Here is a 15,153-nt window from a genome sequence, read left to right on the forward strand (position 1 = left end):
TATAGGAAGACAAGAAAGAGCAGAATACTCGGTAAATCAATATTAAGCTAATAGGTTAATAACACGATTTCATATATACAGATAAATAAGCTTATTACATGCAATATATCGCACTCGTTAATTTGTAAAGGTTATATATATATATATATATATATATATATATATATATATATATATATATATAAATATCAGTTCCTTCTTTTCCATTAGGGTTTAACCATAACATTATGGCACAAAATGAAAATCGTGGGTATGTCTGTCTTTATATAAATTAATTATTGCTAATCATTTAAGACCTTATATCTGCATTATATATGTATCTCCATATTAGCATATGAATTTAGTTTGATATCTTAGCTAGCTAGTCATCATCATGAGGGTTCACATTAAGTCAACAGACACATATGCGCACACATGCATACGATTTTACAACTTACATACATTAATATATTATAATATATATATATATATATATATATGAGAGAGAGAGAGAGCTGAGAATATATAATGATATTCAAAAGCTTTCCGACGTCAGTGCTGTATTAAGCAGAGAGGAAGAGAGAGATATGCAAAACAAACTTTCTGGTCAGCTTCAAATGATATCTATATAAATAGTGCTTTCCTATATAATATATTACATATATATCTTATATATAGTAGTATTACGCAACCCAACCCAAACCGTTATGATTATTCCGGAGCCACTTTAGTCAACAATATCCTAACAGCTCGTTCGCTTATTTTGCAGAATATATTTTAAAATATATATAATAATAATATATCCTACAATCACACCCATTTTTTTCACTAATCAAATCCCTAAACTGCAAAGCACAATAAACACCGGTCAATTAACTAGGTACTTCGTTTAATTAAGTAACTAATGATAAGTACACGCGTCTAGAAATTAATACACCGGTCAATCAATAAAAAAAACCAAACAAAAACACTAGGACAAAGTCAAATCACTAAATATCACCAATTCAGTAACAATAATGATCATCAAATTAATTACCTTGTACAGAAGCACAAGCGCGCAATGACCAACCCAGATAAAAATCAATTCAATTCGTGAAGTAATGGTTATAATTCACCACTGGCCAGTGATGATCATCATTACCAGTACTAGTACTCAGTGGCAGCGTTGGCGATGAAGACGATGAGCTAGCTATGAACCCTCCAAGCGATCCAGCCAAGCCATGACGATGATGATGATGATGATAGTGAGAAGGAACATAACTAATACTATTATTCGTACTAGTATGAATAGTAGCCGAGTGATGATAATCAGAAAAAGAAGAAGAAATAGATGGAATACTATTAGTATTATTAGAAACGGTGGGGTTTTGGAGGAGCTTGATTTGGCGCTTGAGAAACTTGACGTATCGGATAGCTTCGTGGAGCATGGAAGCGGTGTCGAGCTTTGTTCCGCCGGGGACGAGCCTCTGAAGGATTCGGATGCGCTCGCTGATCCTCTCGCGGCGGTGACGCGCCGCCACGCTCTGCGGGTCGTCGCTGATCCGTACGTTCCGCCGCCGCGGCCGCCTCACCGCCGCCGGGTCGACCTCCACCGGCTGCATCGCCGCCATCTTGTACATCATCTCCTTCATCGCCCCAAGCTCATCGTCATCGTCATCGTCATCATCGCCATCGCCATCATGGGTTTGACTTTGACCTAGCTGGTTGTTATTGTTGTTGTTGATGGGTATGATTGTTTGGTAATTGTTTGGGAAGAGATAATTGTTGTTACTAGTGCTTGTGGAAGCGGAGGAAGATAATAGAAGTGACTGGAGATTATTGTTTTCCCAGTTATTATTGTTGTTGTTGCTATTGATTATGTGGTGGTGGTTGTTGGTGAAGGTGATCAAGGTGTTCAGATTTTCCATGCCTTCCTTTGAGTTTAGGGGTTTTGGGGTTTTTTTTTTTTTTTTAAAGGTTTTTTATGGCAAGGAATTGTGAGAGGGGAAATGAGAGAAAAAAGATGATATGATATCTGTAGGAAACGGAACCCTTTTGTTCTGGTGTTTATATGAGACCTTATATATATATATATATTCATTTATATATTATGTTTGCTACGTTAAGGTCCTTAAGGAGGAAGAAATTTTGTACCACTTGCTTGTATTTATTTTTATAAACATATATGTGTATATATATATATATATATCTTTACAAAAATAAGTCACGAATAGGGTAATTTACAGATTTATATATGATTTCAATTTATTTGTTTTATGTGTGATGAATATTAATAGTGAAATATAAAGGCATTGTTTTGTTTAATAATATATGTTTGGGCTGCAAATTATTCTCGTTAACTTTTCTGACAAAATTTCCACGTTATGTATCCTTTATATTATATATGCTTATGTCTATATATTATAATAAGTTGTCAAGAATGGACATTGTTTTGCCAGTTATATGCTTTTCTTAAGTGTATGATGTTTTTTTTATTTCTTCTGAAGTGACAAAACGTTGTAGTTATGAGTCTTATGACATATGAGCAAGTATGGAGTATCTTCAATATGAAAATTGTTATCCCTTTTTGGACTTTATGAATAAAATAGTTTGGAGTTCGCGAGTGTTGTTTGAAATAACTGGGAAAAAAAAATTAATGCGGAGACTAGGTAATCATTTATTTATTTATTTATTTTTTAGAGAGGGGTTTATAAGTAACCAAACTAGGTAATCATTTATGAAAGATCTTATTGTCGTCAGTAAATAATTTTTATTTTACTTAATGTTACCATCAATTAATATCCTTCCATCATTATAATGTCCACATAAATTAACCAAGGAAAAAAAAACACGACAAATTGTTTTGTCTCAACACTATTATTAATATTGTTAATTTATATATTATAGGAGACATTTAAGCCAATATTTCAATATCTCACTCTCATTTTAAAATATATTTTGAGTCACTTCAAACGTGTGAATTTCAATCTAACCATAGTTTATAAAATGTTAAACAAATAACCAAATAGCTTACTTGGCACATTTTTTATACCATTATTACCCTTATTTAATTTTATTTTTTTAGATAAAAAATTCAATTTAAATTCATAATTGGTACGTAGGATCTCTCATTCTCTCTCCTATCTCTCTCTCTTTCTTTCTTTCTTTCTTTTTAATCTCATTTTTTCCTCTCTCATTTCCATCGATCCATATTTCTCTCTCTCTCTCTCTCAATTTTTGCTTTTTCTTCAAAATTTCAAAAATCCGTATATTTCACATATCAACTCGAAATTGAGTGATTCCGAATTCTATGGAATGTGTTAGCTGAAAAAATCATTTCTACTACCGTGCAAATTCTGCCGGACCTAGCTAGACTCCGAGGCAGCGGAGCTCTTCGTCTCCGTCGAGCGTCGTGGGACCAGATGGGCTAGCTCCGAGGTGGCGGATTTCTTCGTCTCCGTCAATCGTCGCGCGGCCAAGAGCTTCCGGCCTTGCTGCGTCCCTCACGCCACCGAATCTGTGTACGCCACCACCTCTCGAACGTCGATTTCATGATCCTTCGATCCACGTTTTTAGGCCAAGGTAGAACAACACAAGGTCGTCATTATCGTCCTTTTTCGCTCAGGGCCGCGCGGCTCAGAGACTTCAAGTCTCTATCTAAAGAATTGGAAAATTTTGCATTTTTTATGAAAATAACTAAATTTTTTTGGAAATAATGAGAAATTTATGAAAATAACAGTAAAAAAATTTCAATTTCCTTCGTCTTCTTTGTTCAAGTTTTGTTTGACGATCTTTTGGTTATTTTTGAATTAAGAGAAATGACAGCGGTAGGAATTTTTTTTCATTTTTATTTCGAAATGACAGAGGTTGCGTGTATAAAGATTGTTTATATTTACACACATCATTAATTGTAATTTTTTTTAATTAATTATGATAAAAAAAATTATAACAAGCAAGTTTGTTTAAGGGTGACGATTATTATAAGAAAATTATAATAATAACTGATAAAAGCAATTAAAAAAGTAAAAAATTTCCTCAACTAAAAAAGCTATTCGGATCACATTGTCGCATATATTGTAAGTAGAATTTCCCTTGTTCATTCATAGATATGTAAACCCAAAAAAAAATGAGCACTTGAATAATTAATTTCCGTGCATATTAATGATTATTGTGGGGCATAATTTACTGAAGTACCGTAAAGAGACGGTGGAAAAAGAAGAGAACGAAGTATCAAGTCAAGGTGTAAGTAAATACAGTTGGGAAAAAAAAGTTGGACCCACAAAGGATCAAGTGATATTGTAAATAAATTATAAATCTTAAAGAAAAGAAAATAATTAAAAAAAAAAAAGAATTCTGGCAAAGTAAATTAGAATCAATTATTTCACCTAGTGATACATCGCAGGCTTTGCCACAAATTCTCAGAGTCGTCTCTCCATTAAATTTTTTCATGCACAGGCACTGAAATCCTAGGGCTTTTCTTCATGTGCTTCTTTTCACTTTATTTTTCTGGTTATTATTGCTTGATATCTCTTTTGCTTTCGATTGGGTTACTGAGTGAGCATTAATTTGGTTGGCTTTGAAACACACCATGGTTTGTCGGTCTTTCATTGATATAATCTTTTTTTGCTGGAGATACTTAATGAAAGCATTGTACATAATTAGAAACTTGAATACTTTTGTAAGTTTCTTTTTTCTTATTTCAATTGATCACTTGTTGAAGAATACTATATATCTTGCTAGATTGAGCTTTAGGAGGACATTAAATGTATCTTAATTGACCCTTATTTATTATAACTTAACTATAAGTTGGGAATCTGATCAAAATTTATATATATAAAAAAAAAATTGACAATGATCATTTCTTGTCAGTTTCAAGATTGAGGTAAATTAAAAAGATATGTTAAAATGATCATAGATAAAACCCCGCCTTAATTAAGTTGAAAAATTATGATAAGGCCAGTAACTAAAACATTTTATGTTGGTAAATAAGTCGAGCTGAGTTTAGCCAAGTATACCGCTGTCAAAATAAGTCCGAGCTAATATTGAGAAATGTACCGTAAAAGCAAAAATCACAAAGTAAAAGCGAGAATGTCGTTAGAGAAGCTTCAAACAAGTATTGAAACATGGTCATGAACTCCGAAATAACCATATAGACACCATGAATTCAATGGATATCACTCAGAAAACCGCACAAATCACATATATCATTTACGCTTTATTTATCATCAACATCCATTTGTCTTATTTTCTCTTTTGTACACAATCAATTAAGCCTAAATCTTTATCGTGCTTAGCGCTTTCTAGTCAGTATAAACATGTTTTTGCTAAGACAATTATTGTAACAATTTTTTGTGGTCAACGAAAAATATTACCTTAATTTCATCACCTGATCAAATATATAAAATCATCCATGCGAATTGGAAAAAAGTATAGTTAAGAGTAGGGGTGGCAATTTAGGCCGTACACGAGATACAGCACGGTTATGACACGGTGTAAATGAGTTTGGGTGGACCTTAAATGGATCTGGGTTCATCCGTGTCGAACACGATTAAATAACGGGTGAACACGACACGAACACGACAACCCATTGGGACCCAATTAGACACGAATATTAAATGGGTTGTTAATGGGTAAACACGATCAAGACCCATAATGACTCAATGGATTGTGTTTGAACTTCTCTTTTGTATTAAAAATATTATGTTGGTGGCTTAGTTGATTATATGGAGTGTTTTTTTATTAATTACTTATTCTGACTAATTTGTTATTTAATTTGATTTAGAGAATTTCAATATTCTGAAGTAAACATGTCTAAGGGCCTAAACCGATTCGCGTGTTCAAATGAGTTTAGTGGTCTAAATGGGTCTCATCCTGACTTCTCGGTACGGAAGAAAACGGAAGGACGGGCATCCGAGACTGCCTGGGCGCCTACGGAAATTCCGAGTTCCGTGTGGCATGGAAATGGCAACTTCATTTCCGTGGAGCGACGGAAGTGGTGGTAGGGGATCGACGGAAGGCTGGGTCTGCACAGGTGTGTTTAATTGTTTTTTTTTTTTTTTTTTTTTAAAGTCTGGGCCGTTGGATGTAAAATCCAACGGCCAAGACTTGGTCTGCCATTAACATCCTGGTTCAGAGGTTGGAAGCTCGTCCTTCCGATAAGCTCAACCTCGGATGACGGAAATCCGAGTTCCGTGAGCACGGAAGTACCGTCTTGAAGGCTCGGAGATTTTCCGACCGTTTTGCGTCGGAAAGGTTGGCTATCGGACACGGTTGTGCCGATACCGTCCGATAGCCAGGATGAAATGGGTCTATGGGTCTAAGTGGGTTCGTGGGTTATATGGTCCATTAATACACGATTAATAAATGAGTTTTAGTGGGTTGGGTCTGGGTTTGGCAAAAAAATAGTGGGTCGTGTTTGGGTTTTTCTCCTAGACACGATTAATAAATGGGTCGTGTCTGGGTCTGTCAAAAAATACATGAAAACGAATAAGACACGGCACGAACACGACACGTAACTCGAATTGTCACCCCTAGTTAAGAGATTATTATATTTTATTATAATAAACAAAATAAATAATTAAAATGCTGAGGATAATTAAGTGCCTAAACATGAAAGCAATAATTAAGATACTAAGAATTCAGTGTCATACATAATAACAAATAAATGCATGATGTATATTTATACTATTAGGTGTTACACAGTCTCTATTGCAGAAAAAACCTTGAGCTACTGTTTATATAAAAATGATGAATATCGTTTGAAAGTTGCTCAAATAATAATAATAATTGTTATAAATCGATGATAGTGAATGAAATATAATACGAAATCAAGAACATACGATTTTAAGTGGAAACCACGACCAGGAATAAGAACAATGATATTATATCATATTATAAGTCATCAAATTAATAAATTTATCATTTATATATCTTAAGGAGTGAATATAATAATAATAATAATAATAATAATGATGATGATGATAAAAGACAGCCCGAGAAAACTGAATCACAAAGCAGACATATAGGTTGACAAAACGAAAAAGGCATGTAGGATTATATTATACCGAGACGAATGTATTTTCACTCCACTTCAAGCTAAATTACAAGGCAATATTTCGAGACATGAAACTGCAAAGGCTTGTATACACTTTAAAAAATCTTGCAGTACAAAAAGGTAGTATATAGCGTATAGGTATATTTAATAAGGCTATGCATAATACATATACATATATATATATATATATATATCATATATATTGCACATATATGATATATCCACGTATACTTATATTAAAAGATCATGTACGGACAATATAAATGTGGATTAGGTATGTATAAAACGGTTGAGCAATAGGGATAGGGATACGATCGAGTGTACCTAATCTAGGTTGGGTTGTTTGATTCCTAAGAAGTAACGTTTAAACTACATAGGTCAAATTTATTGAAGAACTACCTAACAAGTTATTATATGCTGTGTACTTCAACATTAATGGAACTCATAGTTTCTCTCTTTTTGTTTCGGAACAGAAACGATTGTTTTGTTACTTTTCTCATGATATATTTATGTGATATATAACAGAAGCCATTAGAGCTACATGTTTTATATTCAGGCATTGCATACATGTATATAATACACATGCACATGTAAGTGTTTAAAGCTCACCGTTCTCTTCCATTATGCTCATAATTTGTGATTACGCATTTCGCTCAAAATTTAAAACCATAAGCTATATATATGTGTAGTGCAAATTGAAACCAGAAAATTTGTCAATTAATTAAATACTCTCAAGGTTTTTCTTTATCTATAACACATAATCATTATTCCTTCAATTCATGATGATGTCATTCTCAATGGAGAAAAAAGTTCTAACTATTCTTCAATAAATTAAAGAGAATACACATGTGGGCACTTAGCTAAATATTCAAGTTTGATGCAAAAAAAATAAATAAATAAATAAACTAACGGTATGAACACATACACACACATAATTAAATGTAGGAATATATATATATATATATATATATATATATATATATATATGTGACACCTAGCTAATTATTCAAATTTGGATGAAAAAAGAAAAAGGAAAAAAAAACTAGTTATACATGCAAGTGATTCAAATTATTACTTTTTAACTAAAACAATATCATATATCATTACTCGTACTTGGATCCTTTATAGAAATATAGGCCTTTGTTAAATAAAATACTGTACTCATGTTTTGCCCTTATTATTATAATCCTTAGACATATATAGTATGCATGTATACGGTAAGTAATATAAATTATGACTCGAATAGAAGGACTTTGAGAGAGAATTCGAACTAGATCTCATCAGCACGAAGAAAGAAGAGTGTGGGACAAGTTAATTAGGTCATACGTTTAGTTTACAAGTGCCAAGACGTACACATATGTAAATATATGCATACAAATACAATATATAATATACATACAATATTATATATATATATATATATATATATATATATATATATATAAATATAATATTTGCCTGCTGTTTTACACAGCTTGCGCATGCATAAAAGCAATCATTCTAGCCCTAGCTGGGTTTTATTATTATTATTATTGTTATCACTTCGAGCTTTCCCAAAGATCCACGTGACGTATTTTTGGTATATACAGATGCTGAAATCGAATTTAAATTATAACTCTCTCTCAAACACGTACTTAACAACAACAAAAAGTTGTATCGTACAGTTCTAATACACATATCGTTTGAACTTAGAAATCGTTGAAAAAAAAGTAATAATAATAAAAAGAGTGTTAGATTATATTATTTATTTGGCTCCAAATGGTCCCAAATTACCATAAATTCCTTTCGCATGGTATTCATTATTTGCTTCGTCTCTCAATACTAATTACTAAGAATGTGAATAAATATGACTAATTTCCATTAATATGTTTGTGCTCAAAACACGTCAGCACTTAATGGAACTTGCAAGTACAAAGTAATATTATAGAGTTTTGTGTCTCTGCATGTGGATCAACGTATGGACTACGGAACGTAAAAAGCTACAACTTATTTATATCGATCATAAAAATGTATGTCATATATGAAATGAGGCAACTAATTAATTAAAAGTCTAGAAACTAATGTCTGTGTGTGAAGGTTAAAAAAAACTACAGCTACATATGATTGCACCGATTAGTGCTAAAGCCCTCAAAAGGTTATCTTGGCCTATTTTGAGAAACAATAATGGCATTATAATTCGATCAGAATATTAGTATGTGGGTAAAATTAAACTTCTTACTTTTGATAATTTTATAATGTTTTATGGCCTTTGTAATTTTTCGGGATTAAATATCATTGCCGTCGAAATTTACCCACTGATATCATAAAAAAGTTTAATTGGTTTCTTAATTGTAAAAATGCTAAGTTCTCAAGGAAAACTATTTATTTTAACATTGAGAATACCAATTAGTTTTCAGGAACATATAATGGGAATTTCCAATGGTATATATGTGCATGGAGTGATCATTATTAATGTGCATTATTATGACTTGCACATCTAGTTTTTTAATTAATATATACAAATATATTCTAAATTTTATATAGATGTATGTGTGTAGAATATATACAACTATACATGCTTAACTTTTTAACCTAATAATCATAAAACAAAATCAAGTGCCAATTGCAGAAATCTAGTAGCTGGCATGAGCATATTTGAGTGAGCACATGATATTTTGTTATATTTTGGTGTCTCTTTCATTGTCTCTCGAATTAAATCATAACAAAAAGTTATCTTTTTTACATTATTTTTATTTACAAAGAATGATGTTTGCGTAATTTAGTTTGAGAGATTTGAAAACAGACAACAACAATAATTGAAGATCCAGATTTCACTTGTGTATTAATAATTGAAAAGGAAAATTATAGAAATAACGAATTTTGATTGCTACTTTACGAAAATAGTGGGTTCTTCTATGCTCTTATTTTTTAGAATGACGGATTTTAATTTTTTAGAATCAAAATGCTCTTATTCAATGCGTTCAGTATACAATACGGATCTACGAGATGAAAAATGCGCTGAGCTCTGCGCCTTCACATCGGAGCTTGAACGCTCCGTGGGAGGAGACACCACCGTCCCCGTGGCTCTGATACTCCTCTCCGTCCTCACCGTTCCATTCCAACGCCCGGCGGATTTGACATGTGGTCCAAATCCACGAGATGCAAAAGCGCGTCAAACTCTTCTCTGCCACGTCGGAGCTCGAACACCCGTGAGAGGCCGTCTCCATCGTCACCATGGCTCCGACGCTAATAGTATGCAATATCTCCGCCATCGTTATGGCTTTGACTCTCCTCTTTGACGCGCTAACAGTATACAATAATCATATTATCATAATATTGTATACAATGTATACAATGTCGTCATAACTCTGATGCTAACAGTATATAATAATCATATTATCAGTATAATGTATAGAATATCACATAATCTATATATACAATAATCAGTATGTGATTAAATAAAATATATATGGTAGAGATGTATATATGTATATATGCTACTGATTAAATTATATATTTATATTGTATGTACTTAATCGTATACTATATACTTTAATTTTATTGGACAACGACAATCAACGCGACAAAAGAAGTCATGACCGGAGCAACTAGGAAATAAGCGAAGTAATGACAAAAATGACCATTCATATTTAAAATCCGATGTTTTCGTAATATAAAATGTCCACCTGTTGTTTTTGTATAAAAGACAAAAATACGCTACTTGATGTAATTTCCACTAATTAATTATTATTTAAGCATACAAACTTACTAGACAATAACATAAATAACTTAGGAAAAAAATATATCACTTTGTTCCGATTTGTTTCCTATTTATTGGCTGGTCATCAAGAAAAATAAATTTATTCTAGAAACTTGTCCACAAACGAGTACGTGTACGCTCTTCCATTCTTAGATTTCATGGCTAACCAATAAATATTGATAAATATAATTCTAGCTAGATATATATATTATTGTTTCCACGTATATATATACATCCTAGACGGAGGCCATAACTTATCCGTGACAGTAAGATAAAATGTAGAATTTTTTTGTTGAGAAATTTTGGGGGGGAAATGATTATTTTATAAATTTTGTTAGGTCAAAGTAATTAGCTTTATAACAATTAACTGGTGGATTTAATTTTCTCGAATCAGTTAGCCCTAATGCGTAATTTAATACGGATAAGATAATAAATTCAAGTTTGGCCCAATTTCAAAAGTACTTGATTATTTGCAAAATAGGGCAGAGTGAAAAAGATTTTCAAGCTTTCCTAGTTTGGGAAAAAGGATAGGAAAAGTGATGTTTCCTTAGTTGGCTCTCAATGTGGACCAAAAAAAATTAGAAAGTGTGTGACTGCATAAATAAATATAAAAATGAATATAGGGGCAGTGAAATAAACCCTTTTTATTAATTAGGGTTTTGAAAAGAGCCAAACGGTTTGTGTTTCTTCTCTTTCTCTTTTTGCAACTCTCTCTAGTATCAATCTTGTAAGTCACGTCTCATTCTTGTCCCACCAATTCCATTTCACAAACCCAAAAGGACTTCAATTATCAAATTACATATGTCTAATTATATATCGTTCTAATCTATTACTAAGTGAATTGCAGACAGTGAAATGGACAACTCAATAGTACGTAACGAATGCAAATTATTTACTTGTCATTTGACAGTACAACGATCCACGTGGAAATAAAGACAAGATAGTTAGCAATTCCATGCATTTCAGACACAATTTATGTGTGTCAAATTGTGAATATATATATATATATATATATATATATATATATATATATATATATATAGCTAGTTTAGTTGCGAACGATATTACAATTTACAGCCAACTAATTAAGTTTTTATTTTATTTTATTGCAATCATTTCTTAAATGAGCAACAAAGTATTTTGTATCAAGTTAGTGTGAAATGAAAGTTTATTATTAGCTAGACCGTTGGTCATGCATGGACAATTAATTAGCTTCATAATGTATACATACTATTGGATAAATAAATTAGTAGGTTATATATAATTATATACATGCATTTAACAATCCTAATGCAAATGGTATATCATCAACGGAAGTAAGAGTAGTATAAGTGATCACCGGATCAAACCATTAACATTACACAATGGATATATAGATTATCAAATGAGTTAATTTATAAGATTCTGGAAAATGCCAGTAACATTTAATACTCTTACATTACATCTCCGACTAGATCTTCGATATTATGGTTTGCTTGAGACTTTTGGTTTGCTGGAATCAGATAGTCTTAGTTAAAAAAAGTGCAATTTATTTAGTCTTCATCATTAAATAATAGCAAGGTATGAAACCTTATTTCTAATGCTATCATTTGTGCTTCTTGATTTTACCCTTTTTACTATCAATATTCAGCCACATTCATATTTACGTAATAATTTCTTTAAAATATATATATATATATATATATATATATATATATATATATATATATATATATAATAGAGAAAGTCAAATTCTATTTTGTTGAAAGTGTTTTGGGGCACCAGTTCCTCAAAATCGTTGGTGAGAGTGCAAAATAACTTTGAGGCATGTTCGGAACTTGGAATTTGAACCAATCATTTTAAATATTGTCACGAATTGCACTCTTGAGATTTCATCTTAAATTTTGATGGAAGTTTACAAATAACGAATTTTCAAAATTTCGCGGAGCGCAAAAAAAAAAAAAAATGATGAAGACCAATATATATACCCTCTAAAGTTCAAAATTGCAGTAGTACCATCGAAATGCCACAAATACCAACAAAACTAGTTTTCAATACGATACAAACAATTGTCGTGAATTGAATGACAGCCACTTTGGGATTAATTAATAAATAGTTAGCTAATTATATCACTTATATGTCTCATCAAATGATGTAATTTTCTTTTACATATCCCTAGCTAATAGTAAGATAGACCATATCCAATCCATGATTCATGTATCAGAAACAATTGAAAGAAAAAAAAATGGAATGGGTTTTTAGATTTCCAAATATCTAATCCTCAACTTCTTAAGTAATAAGTGAAAAAATTCCACCTTATAAACATGTCCAAAAGTCTACTATTTCAAGCTCACGAGTTGTCAAATCAACAAGATAATGCTTTTGAAATTATACCCTATTTGACTAGGGTACATCAATCAAATCGCATGTGTTTTTTTATGGTAAAATCTCAAATATCAGCCCCGGATCCTTAAATCCCTCACATGAAATGCTTTGCCTTAGTGCTGCTAATTTATGTAATATTGTTAAAATTGGAAACTTGATTGGACAACTACCAAACAATAACAAGATAAAAAAATAAAATAAAAAAACCTTATGCATATAACCATGTGATATGACACGTCATGGACAAGGACAAAGACAAACACATAACACCCCAGTTAAAGAAATTTACAAGTGTGTCAAATAGACTTCAAGTTAATAATTTACTCCTTTTTTTTTTTGCACTGATTATCAGAGTTTTGTTTTCTTAAGGCTACACTTACCTCACACCCTTTGAAAAAATCATGTAACGCTCATGTGTATGCATTTTTTTTTATGGTTCATGCATTTCCTTTTTTTTTTAGCTAATACAATTTATTTATTACCTCATATAGACATGTCAATATATTGTAGAGATATTTAATGATCTATTAACTATATGCACTTTACTTCATGGGACGGTGATTAAAGTCAATATAGTGTGGTGTATGTATGTAATTTTTATGTACAGAACTCTTCAAATTCTGTGAAGATGGCAAATAGATCCATCGATCATTACTAAAATAGAGTATGACGAAAATAATAATATCAACATCTCTTTGTTAAGATTTATGTGTAAATTCTGGTATGTTTATTGAACAAATCAAAACAACCAAATTCATTTTTTTAAGGGAACTAAATTGATTCACTTTATTTTACAGACATCAAATAGATATTCCAAATTGAAATCACATAAGTCTTTGTGAAAAGAAAAAAAAATTGTATATATGTATCCGGTTTATATTCATACTCCACATTTATATATAATTAACTATTAAATATGAGTATTAGTTATATAACAAACTTAAAGCGAGACATAATAAATTTTCACCACTTGAAAAAAATAGACAAATCCAAATCCACATCCCTGGTCCTATTTCTATATAGCCTCTTTTTTTTTAATTCAACGTTTCTCAATCGTTTTAGGGCAATCTACGGGGTTGTTTGGTAATTAACTCAAAAAGTTTTTGTTTTCTATTTTCTAATTTTTGTAGTTGTACTGAAAAATTATTTTACAGTTGTTTTCAAAAAGCTGTTTGGTACAGTTTTCATTTTTATTTTTGAGAAAGTGAAAAAACTGAAAAAGTGTTTGGTACAGTTTTCATTTTTGTTTTTGAAAAAATGAAAAGAGAAGATGAGGAGAAGGAGGATAGAAGAGAAGAAATTTTTTTTTCCAAAAGTACCTTTTATTTGTTTTCAGTTTTCTTTATTTTTTACAAAACAACTTCAAAAATTTTTAAATTTTTTTTCCGAAAACACCTTACCAAACACATTTTTCAGTTTTGTTTCCTATTTTCACTTCTTGAAAACTCAAAAACAGTTTTTGAGTTGATAACCAAGCATACCCTATATTTACAAATCACGTCCTCTCTCCTTTTAGTTTTATCTTTTTTTTTTCTTTTTCCCTTTCTGAAAGCAAACGCATATCTCGCCCTAAGCATATTATATAGCCACGTTTGGCTTTATATTGTTCACACTCGTAAAACTATATTTTTTTTTTATGAAACTCTCTAAACTCCGGCGTATCGATTTCGCAGTTATTTTTTTTAGTAGGGGCACTATCGGTCAGGATCACATGATATATTAACAGTGCAAAGCGCAGGTGGCACTATCGGCCAAGATTGCATAGTAGGTGACACTATTGGCCAATATTATATAATTTTTAAAATAAATCCTAAGGGGTATGCATTTCTGCATCCCATGGGGGCTTGAACCCATGACCTCTCCGTCGAGGTGTGTGTGGGATAACCGCTAGACCAAACTAGCTACTACTTCGCAGTTATTTATGTATACATTATTTTGTTATCGCAACAATATGAAAGCAACACTCGTACTTCTTGAAATATAGACTAATAATGTTTTTTTAAGCGGATTCTATAGCGTAAAACTATTTTTTTTTTAC

At 31.5% G+C, this 15,153-nt stretch overlaps 1 protein-coding gene across 1 annotated transcript; it reads right to left on the reverse strand.

The window, feature by feature from the left end:
- Positions 1 to 1,003: 1,003 nt before the first annotated feature.
- On the reverse strand, positions 1,004 to 2,021 carry LOC149399268 (uncharacterized). The gene has a single exon (XM_089613403.1). The coding sequence runs from the start codon at positions 1,884 to 1,886 to the stop codon at positions 1,065 to 1,067; it is 822 nt and encodes a 273-aa protein (XP_089469529.1). The 5' UTR covers positions 1,887 to 2,021; the 3' UTR covers positions 1,004 to 1,064.
- Positions 2,022 to 15,153: the final 13,132 nt, after the last annotated feature.

Source organism: Urtica dioica, chromosome 4 (assembly GCF_054948205.1).
Source record: "Urtica dioica subsp. dioica isolate 48M chromosome 4, U.dioica_male_clone48M_v1_H2, whole genome shotgun sequence".
In the NCBI taxonomy this organism is placed as follows: Eukaryota; Viridiplantae; Streptophyta; class Magnoliopsida; order Rosales; family Urticaceae; genus Urtica; species Urtica dioica.